The sequence below is a fragment of the Doryrhamphus excisus genome, chromosome 1 (assembly GCF_030265055.1).
Source record: "Doryrhamphus excisus isolate RoL2022-K1 chromosome 1, RoL_Dexc_1.0, whole genome shotgun sequence".
Taxonomy (NCBI): Eukaryota; Metazoa; Chordata; class Actinopteri; order Syngnathiformes; family Syngnathidae; genus Doryrhamphus; species Doryrhamphus excisus.
Window position 1 is genome coordinate 34,782,633 of NC_080466.1, and position 25,807 is coordinate 34,808,439.

The 25,807-nt window shown below is 41.3% G+C and overlaps 2 protein-coding genes across 3 annotated transcripts; one reads left to right on the forward strand and one right to left on the reverse strand.

Annotated features, from left to right (window-relative positions):
• On the reverse strand, positions 1 to 5,117 carry eif3f (eukaryotic translation initiation factor 3, subunit F). Its single transcript, XM_058065611.1, has 8 exons — positions 4,952 to 5,117; positions 4,570 to 4,640; positions 4,388 to 4,467; positions 4,173 to 4,310; positions 4,014 to 4,105; positions 3,779 to 3,915; positions 219 to 332; positions 1 to 142 (listed from the first exon to the last, which is right to left on the reverse strand). Exons 1-8 carry the CDS (start codon positions 5,061 to 5,063, stop codon positions 65 to 67), a joined length of 822 nt encoding a protein of 273 aa, XP_057921594.1. The 5' UTR covers positions 5,064 to 5,117; the 3' UTR covers positions 1 to 64.
• On the forward strand, positions 4,911 to 23,541 carry kcnj9 (potassium inwardly rectifying channel subfamily J member 9). 2 transcript variants are annotated; one of them, XM_058065600.1, is made up of 10 exons: positions 4,911 to 5,154; positions 5,954 to 6,104; positions 6,189 to 6,340; positions 8,935 to 9,348; positions 10,666 to 10,879; positions 14,585 to 14,786; positions 16,437 to 16,629; positions 18,186 to 18,383; positions 20,639 to 20,769; positions 21,871 to 23,541. In XM_058065600.1, the coding sequence occupies exons 4-10, from the start codon at positions 9,057 to 9,059 to the stop codon at positions 22,138 to 22,140; spliced, it is 1,500 nt and encodes a 499-aa protein (XP_057921583.1). In that variant the 5' UTR covers positions 4,911 to 5,154; positions 5,954 to 6,104; positions 6,189 to 6,340; positions 8,935 to 9,056; the 3' UTR covers positions 22,141 to 23,541. The 2 variants fall into 2 exon arrangements, with proteins under 2 accessions (XP_057921583.1, XP_057921573.1); XM_058065590.1 differs by having other exon boundaries at positions 5,954 to 6,340.
• The last annotated feature ends 2,266 nt before the right edge of the window (positions 23,542 to 25,807 follow it).

Sequence of the window (25,807 nt, forward strand, 5' to 3'; positions counted from 1 at the left end):
TTTGGATGGGAATGGACCGGGGAAATAATGTTTATTTGAAGAAAAGATAAACAAAAGCAGCTCCTCAGAGCAGCACCAGCTTCTCATTGAGAGCGATCTGTGCTTGGGTGAGGTTGGACAGGTAGGTCACCATCAGAAGGTCCTGCAAGACACAACATTTATATAATGAAATATAATTCTCAACCTATCTTAGTGGATCAACTGTAAGGGACGCTTACGTTGATGTTGGAGTTGATCATGTTTTCAAAGTCCTCTGCTGAGATAGTGGGCACTTTGTTGACCAGGTCCATCAGAAAACGTCCCACGCTGTTATCTGCTGCCACCTTGCCGGACTGAAACAGATGGAACGGAGTCAACTTATGCAGAATATGGATTTTGAGGAGGAGTACATGGTGCTTCCTGATGTTTGTTTAGAGCAGGGGTCTCAAACTCAATTTACCTGGGGGCCACCGGAGCTAGGTTCTGGGTGAAGCCGGGCCACATCAGGTTTTCAAAAAAAAAACCCAAAACCCATTTATTAAAAACTGGAAAAAAAAAAAAAAAAAACTACAATGCTTTTGCTTCTGCTATACCCTACACTTTTTCAGTACTTTGGTTCCAGTTTTCCACACCAAAATATCTGATAAAACATTCCACTGTTCTCAAATATCTTAATTTTTCTATACACAAAATAAGATAAAAAACAAATTAAGAACAAACACAATAAATCAATAGGTAATAAATAAGTAAAATAATAATAAAACAGCAAATAAGAAAAAAAGTAAGAAACCACATACAGTTGGTAGAGAATTGTTTTTCAGATTCAAATGTACAGTATTAACAGTTATTTAACCTTTAACATGAACATTAATGAAACTTAATCATTTTACCCAATTAGCAAGTTAGCATCTGGGAGCAGTGTCGTAACTTTAACAACATGTTTGATGAGATGCTTTATCTTGACGTGTATTTTCCCTTTTATTCCAAATAATTTCCTGCATTTATTTGTACCCGGCGTCATAAGCCTTTAGCTTAATTGCTAATCCAAAGCAAAACAGGGCGGGATAACAGGGTAGGGTAACAGTATGGGCGGGGCAAAATCATGTTAATTGTGTCCGGTGTGCACACAGCATTAAGCTGTCATTTCAACATTAAACTTTGGTATCAAGGTGGCGGCCTCAAACTAGCGTCTCGAGGGCATTTGCGCCGTGGGCCGCGAGTTTGAGACCCCTGGTTTAAAGGGTGTCTCAAAAGGTTTAAAGTCGGTTTAAGCCAATGTGATAAGGTTGCTTTTCCTTTCCTTCATGAGGAACCCAACAGGAGCGTTACAGACATCACACACATTCCTCATATTGGAGTTTGTGCCAAGTTTTAAGGTAGTGAACATTATTATTCTTTTAATGCTCTGGATTCAAAGTACCTCCATATTACAGAGTTAGTGCTTAATCCACCGCAGAACTAGCCTGTTTGTTAGCCTCCAGGCTCCACCCCTCCTGCATGCAGGCATGAGGGAGATACAGCTCAAATCCAGTCTATATTGATATCAATGATTAAGGTTGCTTTTTAAAGCAAAGTAAAAATCGACATTTTGCCATAATATGTAATTAAAATAAAATCTGGATTTAACTTAGAGAAGTCAGTGAGCAGCTTGTCTAAGGCTCTGTCCACACAGAAACGATCCTTGGATTTTTTTCCCACATCCACACTGTGCCGGATGAGCAAATATGGGTGAACACGATGTACGCAACACAAGGCACACACATCGAACACAGTCTTTAATTAAAACCGAGTAAGTGAGCGAAGGTCCAACCCTCATTTTGCCTTAAAGGGGAATGGCACTTTTCCGGGGAAATTTTGCCCATCATTCGCAATCCTTATGTGAAACATGAACACATGTTTCTTTCCCTTTTCTGTGCATTTAAACAAGAGAAAACGAGTTAAAGTGAGTAAGCTTATATTGCCGTCATAAAAACCCTCTTAACAATGTTGCATGGTTTAATATACATGCTGTGATCATGCATTAACACAAGTGATGTTACAAAAGGTGCCGGGGCTTCAAAGCCTGTGTGGAGGGTTGATTCATTGGGGGGAGGGGCCGGAATTGATGACGTCCGAAGCCTCGCTGCCCGGCTGTACCATGTGACGGATTCGGGAAGTGGCTCAGAATTTGCCGCAATGTTTGCCTGTCACTCAGCGATATAAACCCCTCAGGCTTAAACATTAAAATGTGGGGCTGAGAGTCAGTCAGTTGAGCGTGTGGATAGTGTTTGTCGATAGTTTGGTTTGTACGTTACGTTAGTTTGGGGTTCAGAGAAAGAAGATATGGAGCCAGTTAGAAAGAGGACATTTTTTCCGGTGTGGGGACATTCTGACTTGATCAGTCCGAATAAGTAAGCCAAATCCAACACTATTAGAGGATATGTTTGCGTTTCAAAACCTGTATTTTTACTGTTTATCATTGTTATTGAAAGGTGAAGTACTTATTGTGTTTCAACGAGTTGGGGTACAATAATAATGTTAAGGCATTACCGTGCCTTTCTTGAACATAAAGATGAAACTGGACCTTCACCCATCCATGGTTAAGTTAATATTACATTATAATATTAATTTATGACAGTATTACTAACACAAATTTTCCGGGTTGACTTATGCATGTTCATTATGCAAATGAAAGATAACACGTTTTTATCAGGCACAAGAAAATAAGCGTTGGATGAGGCCCTTGTTGACACGGGATACACAACCCTAAAGCATAGTGGAGAAGTGTGGAAAAAAAGAGGAATGAAGAAATTTGTTTAGAATAAAAAATCAATAAAATCTCCCATGTTTTGTCCAAGTTACACAAACACTTTCACTGACCTCTGCCTGCATGAAAACATAAAACCATGATGAAGCTAGCCATATCACATGCTACCGGAAGCATTTATGGACAACAAAACATTCAGTACTTTATATATACTGTATATTTTACCTCACACTTTGTAGATTAATCATTTGGTGATACAATTTTTTGTAGTACATAATCTTTTCCAAGAAACAAAACAAATTAGCATTCAATGCATCACACATGAAGATTCAGCACCCCCCACGAGGGTCGCGGGGGGTGCTGGAGCCTATCCCAGCTGTCTTTGGGCGAGAGGCGGGGTACACATATAGACAAACAACCATTCACACTCACATTCATACCTATGGACAATTTGGAGTGGCCAATTAACCTAGCATGTTTTTGGAATGTGGGAGGAAACCGGAGTACCCGGAGAAAACCCACGCATGCACGGGGAGAAGATGCAAACTCCACACAGAGATGGCCGAGGGTGGGATTGAACTCGGTTCTCCTAGCTGTGAGGTCTGTGGGCTAACCACTTGACCGCCGTGCAGCCTACATGAAGATACAGCCGTCTGTAATTGTATCCAAGGCCACATGAAGCCCTTCTCAAACCGGTTGACTGAAATGGTTCAAATTAATTGATTAATTAACTAATTAATTAATTAACACACACCGATAACATGTAATAGTTGCAGTATCTTGCCGTATTGTAATGATTTAAAACGTTACCCAAACATCTTTGCTTGGTGCATTTCAAGGCCTGGTTCCTATCCAGACCAAGGTCTGCCATTTGGTGATGGCTGTTATATAAGAAAGAATGCATACGCCTAAGTCCACCGGCTTTCCAAAGCTCATCCAGACTTACGACTTACTTACTTGTTTCACAGACTAGTGTCTGTAAAACTGCCCCACGACAGGATGGTCCTTTATAAAAAAAAATGCTTCCTAAAAGATGGGAAGGTATCAACTCACCAGCACATCCTCAATGTAGCCCAGCACGGTGGTCAGCATGTCCTGGATGCGGGCGGCGGAGCCAGCCACCTGGGAGAGGTCGGACGTCAGGCCTTTAGTGCGACTGGGAGCCACGCGTGTCCTCTGCAGAAGGTCCACTACAAAAGACAGAATGTCGTTTGATTTCTTTACTACACAACCAATGAAAGAACAATAATGTTTTGAATGTGCTGATGTAGATTCTTTGCCTGCTTACCTCCTATCCTCTCTGTGTCATAGTAGATGTATTTAACAGTGAGCGGGGTGAACATCACGCCAACAGTCTTCCCGGGCACGCCCATCTGTGCGCTGTGAGACAATGTGTGAGCATCAGCTTTCTTTCCTCTAATTCCAAATCACACAAAAAGCGACAGACCTGACGTAAGCACGGATGTTCATCTTTCCGCTCTGCAGGGCTGTGTCCGCAGTCAGGTGGATGGGGTTGGTGGCCTCACGGCTATAATACTCGTGTATGAGCACTGAATGCTCGGTAATGTCGAAGCCTGTTGCATACCTACGGCACAATAAGCAGATCTTTTAGACTTATGTATGCACATATAAGCATAATCTTATATGAATATGAAGACGCACCAGCCGATGATGACCTCAGTGGGAGAGACCCTCTTATGAAGCTCGTACATGTTCTTGGCGAACTCCATGTCCACGGCAACCTGTTGACAAAGCAGGTCAACCACATTGCTGTAACAAACTGTTGAATTGTAACAAAATTGTAACAAACTCAATCTGCGGCATTATTGACATTGTTAACTTACCTCGTCTTCAGACTCATTGTGAGGAACAGAGAAGCAGTTAGTCACCTCGATGGAGTGTTTGTCAATTGTACCTGAAGGGGACATACATTAAATACTACCAGTGCTTAGCTAGCCTTGTTAGCCACATCAAGTTAGCAGTATATGAAGAAACAAGCAAACAAACCACGCAACCAAAATCTAAACACACAATGATACATGGCAGCTGGTAGGTTCCCAATGATATTGAACGTAAAAGTGTTGAGAAAACGATGATGCTGCTGGGCTAACTAGCCGGCTAACTACCGGCTAGCATGTATACCACGAGTTGGCAGATAAGCTAACAGCAGTTAGCAACAGCTAGAAACGCGCCAAGCCAATATTGTGACCTAAACTGCATTCTTACCCAATAAAGTCCCAATGACGCGACTCGCTCCCTCATTTCGTCGCTCGTAGGAGTCGCAAATTGAGGCGAGGACGACGGGATGGATCTTCACAACCGGCCCAAACACCGACATGTTGGAAAAGGGGGGGTCGACTATTGGAGGCGGATGGATACAAATAATGATATCTCGATACCAAGGAACGTTCAACATTGACTTGGCACTCGTATGTATTTCAGTTTTTCTTCTAATGGAATAAGAGAACAATTTATGGTGTGTTGATATAATTACATTGTCGCATATTGTATTTCCATAAAATCAGAAAGGCGTTTGAAGCAAGAAGTCGTCAATATTAGCCCTGTATTTACTTGGTATTGGATTGCTCTCAAAATGAAATGGATATGTCTCTTATCACTTCTCTTCTTTATATCTGAGGTTTGTTGTGTCGTTCAGATTGTTAATAGTTATATTTATAAACTCCTGGGGGAAAAAAAGGATTTGGACATAGAATACATTTGACGTCGATACCAAAATTAGCAGTATCGCCCAACCATAGTGTCTACTTCCTCGTCGTGTGACGTTTACGGTCGTTTTTTTTTCACTTTATACTGCCGGCCTCTGCTTGGGAGTATGTATTACACAACGAAATATGAAATAATAATATGAATGAAAATTTTCATGCAGATTAGTGCTTCCACCGAAATGTGTTTGTGACAGTTTGTTTTCCGTATTTAGCTACTGAATGTTTGCTTTCCAAATGCAACAGCGATAAAGTAAAAAAAATCACGTTTAGTTTTTCTTATCAGCGACTAATAATAATAGTATACATATTAATAATAGTACTGTCAAACAAATACATAAAAAGTGAGCGTTATTGTGTTAATAAAGGCTGGTTTATTTCACTTTGACTTATTGGCTCTCGTTAGCTTGTGCAGTTGTACCTAATGTGAATCGTCTGTATATTTATATTGTTTTTATAAATGTTATTAGACTATTATAAAGCGTATTTACATTTTCTGTCAAAGGTGAGCACTTTTTTTGGACGTGATCGTGTATGCCCAGCAGATGGGCTCGGAGAGGGGCTGGGCTGATGACAGCAACCTCCACACCTGACCGCCTCCATCACATCCGAGCACGGTGGCGCTCCTCGGGCAGCACGGCGCCGCTCTCGCCCGGGTACTGGCTTCGCACTCGTGAACGCGGAGCTTCTGTTTTTTTTTACAATTGTTAAGAGCTATTTGTTTACTGGAAGGGATATAGAATAACAACGGGAGGATCGATGCCGCTTCGCCGCCACTCAAGCACCAAAAATGGACCGCATCCTACCGCTGATTGTTGTCTTTCAGCCACGACGACCAACCTTCTTCTTCTTCTTCTTCAAATGACACCCTCACCCGGCCAAAAGTGAGCAGGTGAGGAGTTTCGTTGTTTTAAAACACAACCACTACATTAACAGTGTGTATTTGATAAACGTAAATAAACGTTTCATTGTCTCAATTTGTGATGAGTCCGCTGGGATCGGACGTCGTCATGATTGTCTGCATCAGTTCTCCGTCAGAGAGAAGATGCCCAAATGCAGCAAGACGAAGCTGTGCTCACGTTTGGACACATTTTACAGAGCAGGGCCCTGTGTAGGACTTATGTAAGACACCTCAGTAGGCCTGTGGGGATAGCACACATTTATATATGGAACACCCCCACCCCCCCACCCCCATGTCTCCACTGCTTCCTGCTAATGACAACAGTCCAAATTTGCTGCCCCTGTACCCTCCTTTTTACAAAATGGACATCAGTGAAACATACAAGCGTCAAATTGCATGATGTGTACAACAAATTCATACTTAATGGCGGATCTGCACTAATATTGAAAGTCCTGGCTGCCCGACACTATTTGAGAGGCACATATAATTAGCTCAATGAACAATTTGAACACATATGAGTGGTAGACGAATTTTGGAAGTATGTGAACCGCCATTTCAATATGAGATTGCCAGATTGCAGTGAAAAGTTGCACCTTGGGGCATCTGCAGGTACAGGTGTTAATCCCATCGTACTATGGTAGTTCCGTCCGTCCGTCCATCCGATCCATCCGCCCATCCACCCACCCATCCATCCATCCATCCATCCATCCATCCATCCATCATCCACCTACCCATCCATCCATCCACCCATCCATTCATCCATCCATCATCCATCCATCCATCCATCCACCCATCCACCCATTCATCCATTCATCCATCCACCCATCCACCCACCCACCCACCCATCCATCCATCCATCCATCCATCCATCCATCCATCCATCCACCCATCCATCCATCCATTCATCCATTCATCCATCCATCCATCCATCCATCCATCCATCATCCATCCATTTCCCACCACTTATCCTCATGAGGGTCGCAGGAATACTGGAGTCTATCCCAGCTGTCTTCTACACCCTGGACTGGTGGCCAGCCAATCACAGGTTACATATAGATAAACAACCATTCACACTCACATTCATACCTATGAACAATTTGGAGTCACCAATTAACCTAGCATGTTTTTGGAATGTGGGAGGAAACCGGAGTACCCGGAGAAAACCCACGCATGCACGGGGAGAACATGCAACTCCACAAAGAGATGCCCAAGCGAACCTGCATATATTTGGTACTAAAAATGTATAGATTTGGAGAAAAATTTGATCATATGTTATGGTATGGACGTCAATGACATGCGACAACTTATGCTGTGATGTCACACACGTGACTTGTGTTTACATCAGAAACAACATGGATGCCATCAGAACTGCTTGCTTGTTATTTGCAAGCCCAAATATTGCTTCACTTTAAATAAAACACTTTGAGGTCAGCCATCTTGGCTCAAATAACAATTTCATGTCCGAGCCGTCCTCCTCGTAGCCGGCTCCGACGCCGACTTGCTTTGGCAAGATTCCCAATCAATATTTTCTTGCGTCTTGTTGACTTTGTATTCTAAAAACAACGTTTAGAAGTAATTCTGCCTCCTTGTCAGTCCACATGAATCAGTTGTGTTTTATTTTTGCGGAAGTGATGGGATTACAGAGGATGATTCTGATTGGATAGAATTTTTGGAACTACTGCCCCTACAGGTTTGGCATGCTAATGACTGTGGTTCCCAATGCATTTATACGGTTAGGTGTGGGTGCATTTTTTTATATATGAGGTTGTGTAAACGGAGGGAATACTAAACCACTTTCTATGAAAGTTAACATCATTTATAGCCAGACTTCTACACCACTACGTACATCTGTGCAATACTTGCTTTTATAGTCAGTATAGTTACTCCAGACCCCATTCACTGTGCAATATCTGATCAACCTCCATGTGCAATATTAAGGGCTTTAAATGCAATATACTAAGTTCTATGTGAAGTATTTCCATAATGCCTCATATTAACTCTCTAACTCTAAGATCTCAGTGTATAGACTGGTCATATATCTCATCTCGTTTCATATTATCTACATACTGTATTGTATATAACTCTGGGAAAAACTGTTGAAGTTGTTAATACTTGGGTTGTTTATATTGTTTATTTTCCTATATTGTGTATTTTGTACTGCTTAACTGACTCTGTACTCTTGCTGCTGTGCAATACAAATTTCCCCACTGAGGGACGAATAAAGGCATATCTTAATGTTATGTACTGTATTATATTATTCAGATGTTAGATTTGGTTTCACTTTTTTAAGGGTTTTATTTGTGCTATTTTATTATAATTGATAGTTCTGCTATATTTTGGGAATCATTTATGGATTTTAAAGCAAGCAAGATTTTATTGCATATCCTGATACAGGTGTAGATCTTGGATATGTTCTATTTTTTAATCATAATTTGTTGCCCCTCCCAATGAAGATTGTTCAGTCATTCTAGTTTCCCTTCTTGCACAAAACCCCATTTAAAGGCCCTCATGTTGACTATTATTTATTTTGAGTCATTATGTGAGAACAATAGCCTGACCTCTGTGTTTTCCTTCTCTTGTTTCAGCAAACAGATGGTCCTACAAACATCCAGCAGACTGAGTGTGCCAAAGTGACGTCTGAATAACACAATCACATATACAAACACACACATACACACACACATACATACATACACACACGCAAGCCATGGCTCTGGAGAATTCTGTCCTCCCTCCTCGCCCGGACTCCCTCTCGCTTCCTGTGGAGGACAAACCAGAAGGGCAGGACCCGGCAGTCGAAGCCCCTCCCGTTGCCGGGGTCTTCAACCTGTCTGAGGAGCTGGGTCATGTGGTCACCACTGATGCACCACCATCTCCTCCCGCGTCGACTAAGGTCAACAGGTCGTTCCAATCCAAGATGGCCGAGCGGGAGGCCAAAGCCAATCAGACCAGGAAGAAAGCCCAGGGGGCGGAGAAGGAAAGGGGGCGATTCGGGTGGGGTGAGTGATTGTCATGTGACTCTAACAATCAATGATTGCCAGCATCCATGGAAGAAACACGTGTCTGCAGTATCTCACAAAAGTGACACCATTTTTATGATCGTGTATAGAACAGGCCAAAAGTTTGGACATATAACTATTTCATAACTATTTACATTGTTGATTCTAAAAACGATGAATGGACACGGGGAATTATGTACTGAAACAAAAAAGTGTGAAATATATAAAGGGTCAATACTAAGTTTAGTAGTCAGTGCAGAGCAATCAGCATAGATTTACATCAGGGGTCTCAAACTCAATTTACCTGCGGGCCACTGGAGCTAGGGTCTGGGCAAGGCTGGGCCGCATCAGGTTTTCCAAAAAAAAAAAAAAAAACGCATTTATTAATAACAGAAAAATGAATAAACTTTGCTTTGGTTCCGATTTTCTACAAGAAAAGCTCTGATAAAACATTCCACTGTTCTCAAATATCTTACTTTTTATTTTTCTACACAAAATAAGATGAAAAATAAATAAACAAATCAAGAATCAATCAATCAGTAATAAATAAATAAATATAATAATAATAATAATAAAACGGCAAATAATAAAAACTTAAGAAACCACATATAGCTGGTGAGTAGACAAATTATTTTTTTCAGATTAAAATGAACAAAGCATTATTAGAGCCCTGTAGACATGACAAAACACGACTATAGTCACATTTATACTCTTTTTATTTACAACATATTGCGCAACTGCAGGGTCTTGAGACATATGCTAACTCGCAAACTAGAGAGCTAGCGACCTAAATGGTAGCCTCCAAGTTATTTCCTTTAAACTTAAAAAGCCAAAAACTTACCACTTACACACGGATAGGGAGGATAACTATTAACAGTTATTTAACCTTTAACATGAACATTAATCAAACGTAATACTTTTTTCTGGGTACATGATACCATACAGCATCCATATCAAACTTGCGCGGGCCGCACTAACATTAAACTTTCATATCAAGGGGGGGGGGCCTCAAACTAGTGTCCTGCGGGCCACATTTGGTCCGCTGGCTGCGTGTTTGAGACCCCTGATTTACATGAACATGAACACACAGCTATTATTGATAAGTAATAATAATAATAATGTTTACTCTTCAAACCGTCAGCACTCGTGTAGCACCAGACCGTGATAACTATCAATGACTGTGTGTTGACTAATTTCCAGTGTGTAGTACTATCTACAATGCTGTACAAGCTGTACACTGACTACTCTAAAATATCTCCAGGTTTACTTTCTATGGGGTACAAAAATACATATTTGTGTCTCCTTTTTTCGCACCAGCTCGCGCCCGTCGCAAGAGGCAGCGCTACGTGGAGAAGAATGGCCGCTGCAACGTGCAGCACGGCAACATGCGAGAGACGTACCGCTACCTGACCGACATCTTCACCACGCTGGTGGACCTCAACTGGCGCTGTTCGCTCTTCGTGTTCGTCATGGCCTACGCCGTCACGTGGCTCTTCTTCGGCGCCATCTGGTACCTGATAGCATACTGCAGGTAAGAGGAGCAAACGCTGGTTCTGCACGCTCTGGCTATAAATTACAGGGATGCTCCGATTAGGGTTTTATGCTGCCGATTCCAATACTGATCATCCATATCAATCACATGGATTAAGTGTAGATTTCGACATTTATTTATGTGGAATTGGCGAGGGGCGCCATTAGCCAATCGCAGGGGCCCCTGGCAAATACGTAATTATTAAAAAATAACCTTTTCGGTGGATTGTTTTTTGTTTTTTTTATACGACATACTATTTAACAGAAATCTGAATTTTATTTAAAGCATGTTTTGTTCATTTTAATGCCTGGTACAATTAAAGGTACAATACTTTGGACAAATATAACAAAGACAACAAAAATAGCTCACAAGAGTAACATTCATTTTCTACCGCTTTTTCCTCACGAGGGTCGCGGGGGTGCCGGAGCCTATCCCAGCTGTCTTCGGCGAGAGGCGGGGTACACCCTGGGCTGGTCGCCAGCCAATCACAGGGCACATATAGACAAACAACCATTCACACTCACATTCATACCTATGGACAATTTGGAGTCACCAATTAACCTAGCATGTTTTTGGAATGTGGGAGGAAACCGGAGTACCCGGAGAAAACCAAAACACATGCACGGGGAAAACATGCAAACTCCACATAGAGATGGCCGAGGGTGGAATTGAACCCTGGTCTCTGAGCTGTGAGGTCTGCGCGCTAACCACTAGACCGCCGTGCCGCCCCACAAGAGTAACATTTTTTGGAATGAATATAGTAGAATATAGTAGTTATTCATGTAAAAATATGTGATTTTGGAAAAATCAAGAAAACCACGGAAGTTGAGATGTCATCTCTTAAAGGGGACCTATTATGCTTTTTCCACTTTTCTGACCTATAAATGTAGTTGTAATGTCGTATTCTGGCGTTAAACCATGCCAAAGTTTCAGATAATGAGGTTTGTGCATTTGGAAGTGAGCCCTGAAAGAACTTTAGAATGGCTCAAAACGCTCGGTTTCAAAAGGCGTGGTAAAACTGCCCCTTTGTGATGTCACAGATGGGTGGACTTCCTTATATGGGCGTGGCTGTAAGCCAGATAAGCTTTCTGCCCTAACTCCAAGCGCTGCTTGCATGGCTCGTACGCAAACGCCACATTTGTTGACAATTCCTAAAGACGCCACCATCAGGCACAAGAAGGGCTTAAAGTATTCCGACCATGACCAACGAAAAACAAAAAAAAGAATCTGCCGGATCCAGACAAACACAAAGTCATTGTAGCCATCTCTGAATGCAGCTATTGCCAAGCCCCTCCCCTTCAAAACCGCTACTGTACTATCCTACAATTATGCTGCGTTCAACCGCAGTGCATGCCTGGATCAGCCAATGAGTGACTGATATTCAATAGTCGGGGGTGGCTGCCTGCCCCTCACAAGTCGCTGCGGCAGACGAGGAGGCTGAACTTAGTTAGCATCCGTATTTTGCTTTGTAAACATACGACCTTTCACCTCAACTGGTATTTCAGATGCTGTTTTCAACCATCAGTAATAGCAGAGTTTGAGCGGGAGATGATTCTGTTGGGCTGCATTTAGTTGCTATTTACTTCTGGGGTTGGGCGTTGGCTCTGTTAGCATTAGCTTGCTAACATTAAGGCTGTTGACAGTGTAACGTTCACATTGGCTTTAAACGGTTAAGTAAGTAAGGCTTGGGAAATCCAAAGAAATACATTTTTTACATAGGTGCCGAACTATAAAGCTGGTTATTGTGTGTAGCTGCTCTATAGGAGTCTTATGTCATCATCATTATATCTATCCAAAGAAATGAAATGTACCTTCAGTTGTATCAGTTTGTATATTTTTTCTCACTATTTCATTTGAATTATTATATATATATTACATAATATATATATATATATAATACATATTTATACAGTACTATATTACTGTATATTCGGTAATATTTTTTATTATGTCTGAGAAAGCTTTATGTATAAAATATTTTGACCTCTGTGTTCAGTGAAATAGCGGCATTTCCTTTACTGCTGTGTAGTTATGATTCAAGTCATAAATAAGTCCAAAGTAATATCACTTTACTTAGGAGTGCTTGCCAAGAATATTTATTATGCTTAGTTTTCTGCTGCGGACCTCAAAATCATAACTGCGTCTGTTTAAAAGCAGTTAGGTTATTATCCAGTGGACATAAACTGTTTTGTCGTTCGCCTCGGAGCATCTTATTTATCACCAGACATGACTAATGGATTGTCTGATCACTGCATACTTGGCAGGAAGTCAATACGACACAAACACATCTCACCTAAACTACTCCTTTAATTAAAGCGTCATGCGGCGCCGTCACATTTTCTCAAGCGTTGCGACGTCCTCAAACATGCGACAAAGGCCTTTGAGGCGTTTTCTAAAAAAAAAAAAAAAAAAAGACATTTCGCAGCCAGAAAAGTCGATGACAAAGCAGTAGTCCCATTATGGCGTATATTTCATCTTGGCTGGATGTGCCTGCCGGATCCTTGCTTCAATTAGCTAACGGGCTCACCTCGTAAAAAAAAAAAAAAAAAAGAAACGGTGACCTTTTTCGCTATCAGTGAAGGACCACCATGAGCTGCGGCAGACAGCTGCTTCTGCAATTCCTCGGCCACCAACACGGCACAATAAAAAGGCGAGGATTAGCTAAATTAACACCACTTTAATGAATAATAATGCTTCCATGCATACCTTAGATCAGGGGTCTCAAACACGCGGCCCATGGGCCAAATGTTGCCCGCAGGACACTAGTTTGAGGCCCCCGCCTTGATATGAAAGTTTAATGTTAAGTTTGATATGGATGCTGTATGGTATCATGTACCCAGAAAAAATTATTACGTTAATGTTCATGTTAAAGGTTAAATAACTGTTAATAGTTATCCTCCCTATCTGTGTGGAAGTGGTAAGTTTTTGGCTTTTTTTAAGTTTAAAGGAAATAACTTGGAGGCTACCGTTTAGGTCGCTAGCTCTCTAGTTTGCGAGTTAGCATGTGTCTCAAGACCCTGCAGTTGCGCAATATGTTGTAAATAAAAAGAGTATAAATGTGACTATAGTCGTGTTTTGTCATGTCTACAGGGCTCTAATAATGCTTTGTTCATTTTAATCTGAAAAAAATAATTTGTCTACCCACCAACTATATGTGGTTTCTTAAGTTTTTATTATTTGCTGTTTTATTATTATTATTATATTTATTTATTACTGATTGATTGATTTTCTTTATTCTTGATTTGTTTATTTTTCATCTTATTTTGTGCAGAAAAATAAAAGATAATCAAGATATTTGAGTGGAACAGTGGAATGTTTTATAAGAGCTTTTATTGTAGAAAATCGGAACCAAAGCACTGAAAAAGTTTGTATATTTTTCTGTTTTTAATAAATGCGTTTTATTTTTTTTTTTTGGAAAACCTGATGTGGCCCAGTCTCACCCAGACCCTAGCTCCAGTGGCCCCCAAGTAAATGGAGTTTGAGACCCCTGCCTTAGATGGTAGCTGGTGGAGTTTGGGCTGTAAAAATCACTTTTGTTCAGTGTTTATTCATAATATGCTCACCAGACACTTTTAGCGATTATCCACTTGAATACATGAGACAATCCAAAAGATGTCAGTTGGGATACATTGTAGTTATGTGCATACATTTTTTAGTTATGTCTGTACACACTATCGACATACCTTGTCATTTCTTCCTCCTCAGGGGTGACCTGGACCACCTGGAGGACGAGACGTGGACGCCGTGCGTCAACAACGTCAACGGTTTCATCTCTGCGTTCCTCTTCTCCATCGAGACGGAGACCACCATCGGCTACGGCCACCGTGTCATCACTGACCAGTGTCCCGTGGGCACCATGCTGCTGCTGCTGCAGGCCATACTGGGCTCCATGGTCAACGCCTTCATGGTGAGCACGGCTTTTTGTAATGCGGAGAAGATCCAGATGTCCAGCGGATTATGTTGTGGCTGTCTGGGAAGGATGCTAATATCCGGTAAAGGCTAGCATTAACACATAAACACTGCTATTCAATTAACTACCGTCTCCTGTAGTTCCTGGGTGCTTGGTGTACAAAAGTGATTAACCGCTGCAGGCTCTAATTTACGCTGGGTCAAAACACACTGGCATTAACAGCTGTGGCTGTAGGCAACCTTGTTTTTTTTATAAAGCCCACAAGATGACAGTCACGGCAGTTCTGAAATATCCCCCTTTGGGATGAATAAAAGTGTATCTTATCTTATTTGAAGTGTTATGAGTGGTGAGTCTCCAACGGGTTTATCTACCTCTGCAAGTGCTATAAAATGTTGCTGCTCAGCTGTGAACTCATCGGGTGTATCAATGTTGGCTAAGCAGCTTGCTCCTTACCATTTTTACAACGGTGGTTCTAAATCATTATAAAATTTGACTAGTTTTATGTATATAATGTGTATTTATACTTGGGATGTATATCTCTTTGTGATTGGATACATCTAGATACACAAGTTACAATGTGATTCAAAAGTCGTATATTTAAAAACCCAACAATTCCGTACAATTTGGTACAATATACAAATGATACGATTCTGTCAGGAGCGTGGAGTGAGCCGATGTGGAACCCTCGACACAGAGACACTATCCCTGTAACAAAAAAATTTATTAACAAAAAGGGTCCACGGTGGGGCAAAGTACAAACAAGGAGGAAAACTTGAAAAACAAAAACTGAGCTATGCAGAATCCAGAAGTAGAACACAACAGAGAACAAAAACAGGAAACAAAGTACAATACAAAACACTGCGGACAAAAGGTCACGCAGGCAGAAAAACAAGAAGTAGCAAAAAAAATCTCAGTTGAAAAATCTAACAGGCAGGTACTGACAATGAGCGCTAAAAGCCAGAAAGCAGGGACACAAAAGGACGAACAGGTTGCCGAGCAAGCGGCGGGTGTGTAGCATGAGGGACAATCTGGCGACGAGTCGCACCTGCTGCCGTGCTTAAGAAGAGGATGTAATTGGCAGCAGGTGATTTTTAAAGAGGTGATGATGTAACCACACAATAGAAGAGAACACGTTTGGTTCAGTTTTAATGCTGAAAAGGTGGCAAAAGTGCATTTAATAAGGTGCATCATCTTTCCCATTGAAATACATGCTCATGCATGCGAGCAATTGTGTGCACGCGTACAGTTTATTGTAACTAATTCATGGTGTTATATTTGTAAAAAAAAAAATTATTGTCATGTAAAACAACCATTTTTTGTGTTGTTTATATTGTGGCATCGTTGTTTATACATTTTGGTGAAATGGCTAAATTTGTGTCAAAGTGAAAGTTATGCTTGAAATGTATCGTCTTGCCTGTGTTCTACTGCTGATTACTATAGAAAAAATAAGAAAAGGGAAAGAAAGAAATATGAAAGATGAGTCTTGTGATACTTGTGCATTTGTCTACAAGCAATTCATCTAAGGATTTATGGCTGATTCTTATCGATGCTACTGATGCCATCTCTCGCCTGTCAAAGCGGATATCCGGTCGCATCAAATTATCGTCCACACCCCTAACGTATACGTGTCTGTATACATCTATGCAGGTGGGCTGCATGTTTGTGAAGATCTCGCAGCCCAACAAGCGAGCTGAGACGCTGGTGTTCTCCAAACACGCTGTCATCTCGCTGCGGGACGACAAGTTGTGCCTGATGTTCCGGGTGGGTGACCTGCGCAGCTCGCACATTGTGGGGGCCAACATGAGGGCCAAGCTCATCAAGTCCAAGCAGACGCAGGAGGGTGAGGCTGCCACTATTATCCATATTTGTATTGTTTTTTTATGAATTGACTTATTTGGGTGGTTAAACAATGCAACAATAATTCAGCATTATTCATTCAATCATTTTCTACTGCTTATCCTCACGAGGGTCGCGGGGGTGCTGGAGCCTATCCCAGCTGACTTTGGGCAAGAGGTGCGTCACCACTATCCTTCGGCCATGGCCATTTGTGGCCATTTCCCTCTGTCAGCGTGCAATTCAGCAACTCCAGCTCTTGCTGCTGATCAGAGGGAAATAGAACAGGAAAACAGACAGGAGCAAAATGGAGAGAAATACATTGCCTACAAGTATGAAAATTCACAAACGAGATGCATTAGACCAGGGGTCTCAAACTCACGGACGCTAGTTTGAGGCCCCTCCTTGATATGAAAGTTTAATTTGTTTAATTTGTTCTTTGATTTGCTTATTTATTTTTCCATCTTATTTTGTGTCAAAAAATAAAAATTAACATTAAACATTTATTTAATAATTTAATAATAAATAAAAATTAATTTGTTCATTTGTTTCACTTGTTTCATTTGTTTTTTGATTTTCTTATTTATTTTTCCATCTCATTTTGTGTCGAAAAATAAAATTAACACTAAACATTTATTTAATAATTTAATAATAAATAAAAAATAATTTGTTCATTTGTTTCACTTGTTTAATTAGTTTTTTGAATTGCTTACTTATTTTTCCATCTTATTTTGTGTTGAAAAATAAAAATTAACATTCAACATTTATTTAATAATTGAATAATAAATGAAAATTTATTTATGATAATTTATTATAATTTAATGTTTTATCAGAGCTTTTGCAAAGAACCAAAGCACTGAAAAAGTGGAGGATATAGCAGAAGCATTGAAGACTATTATATTATGTATATATTTATTAATATTTTTTTATTATATATTTTTTCTATATATAATATATATATATATTTTTTTTTTAACCTGATGCGGCCCAGCCTCACCCAGACCCTAGCTCCAGTGGCCCCCAGGTAAATTGAGTTTGAGACCCCTGCATTAGACTGTAAATCATAAATCTGTAAACATTTACAGCTACTTCCAAAGCAGTCCAGCAAAGCATGCTGGGAAGCAGGAAGTGCTAGCAAACCGTGGTCATCGTCAGACGGTGATAAAAGAGACAAGCAATATAAAATAGAAATACAGCAAAATACAGCTCATACAAAACTCACATCAGAAATGATTTCTGCACCGTTGTATGCTTCAAACTTTGTGGCAATACTTGCTGAAACTTTTCTGTCCGCAGGCCGAAAGGCATGCTTGGTTGAGTTTGCTGTGGGAGAACTACAACAAGTACACAAGTCCGATACCAGTGACTTTTGGGCATAGTCCAAAATCTTGTAGAAAGTTATTGCAAAGTTATTGAAGCTGTTGTAGCAACTCTTCACTTTTCACTTCCTGTTAGTGTCAGGGTCTGAATAATGCACCTACGTCCTCTCATCCAGGGTTGAAAGTTGACTGCCAATAAGGTGAAAGACAGATGCATTTACCGTCCATGCTCCCTGTCTTCCAGGCGAGTTCATCCCCCTGGACCAGACCGACATCAGCGTGGGCTTTGAGACAGGCGACGACCGTCTCTTCCTGGTGTCGCCGCTGGTGATCTCGCATGAGATTGACGTCTGCTCGCCGTTTTGGGACATGTCGCAGGCGCAGTTGGAGAAGGAGGACTTTGAGATCGTGGTCATCTTGGAGGGCATGGTGGAGGCTACGGGTAAGACACCACTTTATTATTGCTGAGGTAATGGTAATGGTAATGGTAATGGTAATGGTAATGGTAATGGTAATGGTAATGGTAATGGTAATGGTAATGGTAATGGTAATGGTTCATTTGAACATGCATCAGATTACAATTGAGTGCATCACATAATCAGTTCACAGTTCCACATGTGGAGGGGGTGCTGGAGCCTATCCCAGCGGGGGAGAGGCGGGGCACACCCTGGGCTGGTGGCCAGCCAATCACAGGGCACATATAGACAAACAACCATTCACACTCACATTCATACCTATGGACAATTTGGAGTGGCCAATTAACCTAGCATGTTTTTGGAATGTGGGAGGAAACCGGAGTACCCGGAGAAAACCCACGCATGCACGGGGAGAACATGCAAACTCCACACAGAGATGGCCGAGGGTGGAATTGAACCCTGGTCTCCTAGCTGTGAGGTCTGCGCTAACCACTCGTCCGCCGTGCAGCCCTAGGAAGAAGCAAAGCTTATTAAATCTAATTAAATTACAATCACTAACTGTTTTAACATTTGTTCACTTCCTGCTTTCCTAATTTAATGTAAGTTTTTTTTGTTTTTTATCAGTTGTTGGACAACTTTGTAGCTCACGTTAAAAGTCAAATTGTCGTGCTGGTGGTCATGGTGGTCTTTATCAACTCAAGACCAGGAATATAAAGCCTTTGTCTTGTGCAGTCATCCCTTGTTTATCATGGTTAGTTGGTCTTAGACCCAATCGTGATAAGTGAATTTCTGTCAAGTAGAATACCTTAGAAGGAAATCATGTTTTATATGATAATATTTTTTAAATCAAATTTCTTTTCACAAAGAAATTTAAAGGGGACCTATAATGCAAATTTTTGGAGTTGTGGACTCATATAGAGCAGCTAAACACAATAACCAGCACAGAAAGCTTTCTAGATCTTCCAGAATCTGCACCTATTCCAGCTGTATTTCTTTGGAATTCGTGCTTCCTGTGAAAATTGTCTGTTTTTATTTATTCCACCCACGGCCTGCCTCCAGCCAAGCTCACGCCGCTGTGGTTGGTCACACGCCAAGTGCTCACGAGGACTTCCAGACAGCAGCCGAGCCCAACTTTATAGTAGTTGATAATAAACTGGGATTTATCTTTTTTAAATGCCGGCTTCTAACATCCAGCCATATGTGTTGGATCCTGAAGTAGAGACCGGACCGTCTGAAGTTTCTCAAGAAAAGAGGTTATGATTTTTTGTGTTTAAAAAAACTTTGGTAGAGCCACTGATTATGGTGGAAAATGGCTATTAGCAACCCCGCTCCCTGTATGGACACTCTATAATGCTACACAGACAACCGCTTACGCAAAATAAACAGTTAGCACACTGATAAATTGTTACTTACTGTTTGTTTTTCTGACTCTTGGACACAACCACGTAACGTTGGAAAGGCGTAGGGCTTCAGCAAGTTTGTCGGCTAGTCCAGAGATGCCGTTGACAGAGTAAAATGTATTTCTTTTGCTGGTTGGGAATCAGGAACTCCAACCTCCGTCTTTAGTGGTGGCGTCTTTAGGAATTGGAAACAAATGTGGCTTTCCCTTACACCCAGAGAAACACTTTTTATGAGCCATTGCTAGCAACGTAAACAGAGAAGCAGAGCTTGGGGGAGTGTAGAGAGTGTAAGGAAGCCTGTCCCTCTGTGACATCACAAAGGACAAGTTTTACCACACCCTTTGAAACAGAGCGTTTTGAGCCATCCCAAACGTCTTCCAAATGTGCAAACCTCATTCATTATGTGAAACTTTGGTGTGGTTTAACACCAGAATACGACATTCTAACTATATTTATAGGTCAGAAAAGTGGAAAAATCATAATAGGTCCTCTTTAAAACTAAAAAGTCATGGTACATTTTTTTAGGCGGTACTTTGTGTGTTTTAGAACAAATTGTCCTTTCATCCCCCTGCCCTTTGGAATGCTTGAGAGAATCCACAGGAAGTCCGTCGGGATACATTGTAGTCATTATAATTAAAACTGCTATTACGTTGCAGCGAGCAAAAGCTGTGGGCTAGCAAAGCTCTTATTGCACTGCGGCCAAGTCGCCCTGAGAGGATGATAAAGTTCCCATCTATCTTTTTTTGATGCCACACGCTAAAGATGACTATCGATTTCCTCACTCAGCAAGTTCTGAGGAGGCTCCCAGAAGAAGCGCTCATGCGTCATCCCTGTGTCTAAGTCTCCGTGAGGAACACTTGTACTCCACTTCCTGTGTGCAGGCATGACATGCCAGGCCAGGAGTTCCTACCTGGCCGAGGAGGTGATGTGGGGGCACCGCTTCAGCCCAATGATGTCGCTGGCTGAGGGCTTCTTCGACATCGACTATGGCGCTTTCCATCACACCTTTGAGGTAAGCCTACCATCAGAACTATCATTCAAGTGTAAATAAACCCCTTTATTAACTGCTTTAATGACAAAACGATGATTCAAAAGTGGTCTCAAGGTGGCGTCATCCATCTTGTTTTTTTAACACTATTGAATGCCACTCAAGTGTAAAAAGAAGTTAACCACTGACAATACTAAACATTCATTCATTTTCTTCCACTTATCCTCACGAGGGGTACGGGGGGTGCTGGAGCCTATCCCAGCTGTCTTCGGGCGAGAGGCGGGGTACACCCTGGACTGGTGGCCAGCCAATCACAGGGCACATATAGATAAACAACCATTCACACTCACATTCATACCTATGGACAATTTGGAGTTGCTAATTAACCTAGCATGTTTTTGGAATGTGGGAGGAAACTGGAGTACTCGGAGAAAACCCACGCATGCACGGGGAGAACATGCAAACTCCACACAGAGATGGCCAAGGGTGGAATTGAACTCGGGTCTCCGAGCTGTGAGGTCTGCACGCTAACCACTCGAACGCCGTGCAGCCTCAATACTAAACAAATACAGTAAAATACCTATTATGCTCATTTTTCGACCCTGTGTATTGAGTTTTGGTGTCCTATAGAGCAGCTACACGCAATAACCCGCACAGAAAACTTTCTACATCTTCCAGAATCTGCACCTATTTCATCTGTATTTTCTCAGATTTGTCCTTCCTGCCAAAACGTTTTCTGTTTTCATTTATTCCACCCACGGCCCACCTCCAGGCACGCCCACTTTGCTGTGATTGGTCACATGCCTAAAGTGCCCCTCTGTGACATCACAAAGGAACAGTTTTGCAACGCCTCCTGAAACCGAGCATTTTGTGATGACTTTTATGTTGATCCTTTGATGTGTGTTCGCTTGCTTCCCTTGTCGATATTGCGCTTTATTTTGGAATAAGTGACACAAAAAAGCTAAAGAAAAAGCAATCCTTTATTCTAATCCTTGCTGACCTGGGGTCTCTTTTTATGTAACTTAAAATAGCCATAATTTTCCTGTAAAAAAAGTGTTTTTCCTTGTCAGTATTTCATTCCAAGTAACCAACTCTTGGTCCACTCACCCCCGCCCCCCCCAAAAGGTGGACACTCCCTCCTGCTCGGCACGAGAGCTCTCACTGGTCGCCGCAAGGCTGGACGCCCACCTTTACTGGTCCATCTCCAGTCGGCTGGACGAGGAGCCCGCCCTGCCCCAGCAGGGGTCCAGAGCGACGGAGAGCGGCCCAGCCAACGGCAAAGGCGGCACCCCCACCTTCATCGTTGGTGAGATGACCGACGTCGGCGTGGCGCCGTCGGGCTTGGGCGAGCTGAACGGCAGCGTGGCCACCGACCAGTTGGCGTGCAAGGCCTAGCGGACAAAGACACGTTTCACCCACGTGGACTTTCTACTTTGATTCGTTGTGTTATTTCCAACTACTCCTGCCTCTTTCGTGTTTTGATTGCGGCCGAATGTTAAACAGATATGGATTCACATTGTTCATATTTCATTCGTAGATATTTGAAACACCATAAACCTTGAAATTCTCCACAAAGGCACCATGGACAGCACAGACTAATGTGGGAAATGTTTACTTCTGTAAATACACAGCAATGAGTGTGATGTCATGTTTTACGCATGTGTGTCACTTCCTTTAGGCGTTGCATTATTTACGAGTCGTTTTTTTTTCTGGTAATGTGAACAACCACTTAAAAGTTTGCATTTTCACCCAAAAAAATGATAATTGGTCATAATGCCCTGCAGTGGGAACGTAGCCTCGACATATATGCATTAAATGGACTAGGATGGGCTTTTTCTGGCCTCCTGTCCACAGGGGGCGCTGTTGGTTTGTGGCATTCCTAACACAATAGAGCAGGGGTGTCCAAAGTGCGGCCCGGGGACCATTTGAAACACCCAGCACAGTCGACTAATAAATTTAACAGCAAAACTAACAATAAAAACAAAAAAAATGTAAATGTTATAATGTTGGGGGAATAAAGTCAGGATTACGGGAATAAAACATTTCCATGAAGAACATTAAAAAAACAGCAGAAATGGATAAAAACTGTTGTGATTTTACAAGAATGAACTCCTAATATTAAGAAAAAAAAGTAACAATTTTATGGTAATAAACGAAAAATATAAACAAGGAAAAATGTTATTTTAGTAGCTTTGGGTTTAAATATTTTTTTTAAATGTCGGAATTCTGAGAAACAAAACAAAATAAAGTTGTAATTTTAATGAAATTGGGTTCCGCAATGGAAATAAAGTCGTAATAAATATAATAAATAATAATAAATTAAATTAAATTAATAAATAATAATAATAAAATATTTATGAAGATTATTTGGAAAAAAAAGTTTGAAAAAAAAAGAGCCATGACCAAAGTTCATACTACTAATACGCTTTTTCAACTATATAACAAAGCTGAGATGCAGTTGTTTCTTCAAATATTTATCATTTCTATCCATTTCTACATGTGGTGTCCCTTGCATCCTATCATTTTTCACTATCTGCCCTCGCTGGAAAAAGTTAGGACACCCCTGCAATCCAGGCAGGTGAACACACGGGTATCTGTGTTATTGTATATAGAGTATATATACAGTACATATACAGTATACATAGTGCAGGGATGATGTTTGTTTTAGTGTAGTTATTACAGAAAGTAAAAGCACAACAAAGCCGACTGCCGTGTATAAATGTGGTTGTTTTTACTTTGTACTTTTACTAACAATCATCTGACATGTCAAATAGTATAATAAAGTATATTCCAGAACACCTTGTGTGCTAAACTTTGAATCGCCATCTTTGCCAAATGCCTTCCCCTCCCCTCAGCATCACTGTGATGATGTTGTCTCGTTAGGGATGCAGGGCTGGATGTAAAGTGCCAGGAGAAGTCAGCAGATTGGGTTACTAGGCAGAAGCACAGCTGGGTTTAAAAAAGAAAAAAAAAAAGTTTTTTTACATGTGTTTGTCGCTAGAGGGAGACAAAGTAGCAAAACGCTGGAAACTGTTCCTGCCTGTCAACGCAGCCTTATTGGTGGTGTTTTATGATGATGGGGTCCCCATCAGCTGTCTCCAAGGCAACCGGGGCTGGGGACAAGGGAGAGAGAGTGTGTGTGTGTGTCTGTGTGTGTGTGTGTGTGTGTGTGTGTGCTTTGAAGTGGGCCGTCAAAAGTGATCATGGAATAAGGGTCATTAAGAAATGATGTTTCACATATACTATATATATTTCTATAGTTTATTTTTGCAAAGACCACCGAGTGACGACAATACACTGCAATGACCTTCACATAAAAAGTGACCTTGACACCGACATGGAGCCATGTAGGAATGACATTTTTTTTCCCCAACCTACCTTATATCTCACACAGTATCAATTGCCTGTGACAAAACGAGTCCCAAAATAGGACACAAGTGAGGCAAAGCCAAGAGTCTGCAAGGAGCTCAGGGGTGCAGTGACCAAAACAGGAATCAACCTTTGGGTTAATTATGATGGCAATGTGCTCCCACTGAGCCACGATCAATGTTTCTCTGCATACACAGGAAGTTGTGGTCAGGGTAAGCTAGTTTGGTAGCTGAGTGCATCATATTATCAGGAAAAAAAACAGTGGAACCAGGGAAGCTGAATGGCTGAAATTAGAAATTGAACTAAACATTTTGCCACAAAGTTGTTCAAAACTTCCGAGGAAGCACGGAGCCACTATTGGAACGTTTATGTTGAGCAGGACTTCAGCTCAGTGAGCATGAAAAGGAATAACCCACGAGTGTGTTTTACACCTGGGATGGCAAAGAGAAGAAAAAGACGACCTATAAATGCACCAAAAGTGTCTCTGTCCTGGCTGCTCAGTACAACAAGTCAACAGTAACAAAGAATATACTGTACACATTCAGCTGACAGGCACAGTAACCAAAGGATGAATACATAGAACTTATCATACATTCTGCGAGAGCGTGTAGCTTCTTTTTACACTTATAATTCTTCTAATGGGTTCACAAAGGATCCTGGAATTGAACATTTCTAATTCTCCAAGGAAAAATCCATGTCAATAGTGTGAGTTTAGTGTGAAATTTAAAGGGGACCTATAATACTAATATTTTTGGAGTTGTGGACTCATATAGAGCAGCTAAACACAATAACCAGCACAGAAAGCTTTCTAGATTTTCCAGAATCTGCGCCTATTCCAGCTGTATTTCTTTGGAATTCGTGCTTCCTGTGAAAATTGTCTGTTTTTATTTATTCCACCCACGGCCTGCCTCCAGCCAAGCTCACTCCGCTGTGGTTGGTCATACTCCAAGTGCTCACGAGGACCTCCGGATAGCAGCCGAGCCCAACTTTATAGTAGTTGATAATAAACTGGGATTTAACATCCAGCCATATGTGTTAGATCCTGAAGTAGAGACTGGAATGTCCGAAGTTTCTCAAGAAAAGAGGTTATGTTTTTTTTTCTCCTGTGGTTGGTCACACTCCAAGTGCTCACGAGGACTTCCGGATAGCAGCCAAGCCCAACTTTATAGTAGTTGATAATAAACTGGGATTTACATCCAGCCATATGTGTTGGATCCTGAAGTAGAGACTGGACCGTCTGAAGTTTCTCAAGAAAAGAGGTTATGTTTTTTTGTGTTTAAAAAAACTTGGGTAGAACCACTGATTATGGTGGAAAATGGCTATTAGCAACCCCGCTCCCTGTATGCACACTCTATAATGCTACACAGACAACCGCTTACGCTAAATAAACAGTTAGCACACTGATAAATTGTTACTTACTGCTTGTTTTTCTGACTCTTGGACACAACCAAGTCATGTTGGAAAGGTGTAGCGCTTTGTCGGCTAGTCCAGATGCATACTGGCGCGTGTTCACACATGCTAGCTATTACCTACGAACTTTAAAATCTGTCCTTTAACAATGTCAATAATGGATTGGCTGTGCTTTTACAGAGTTTAATATGTACACAAATTGTTGTCATGTACAAATATGGCTCAAAAATGGTCCAAAAAAATTGTGACGATCTAAGCTAACACCCAGTCAGTACCCCGCCTC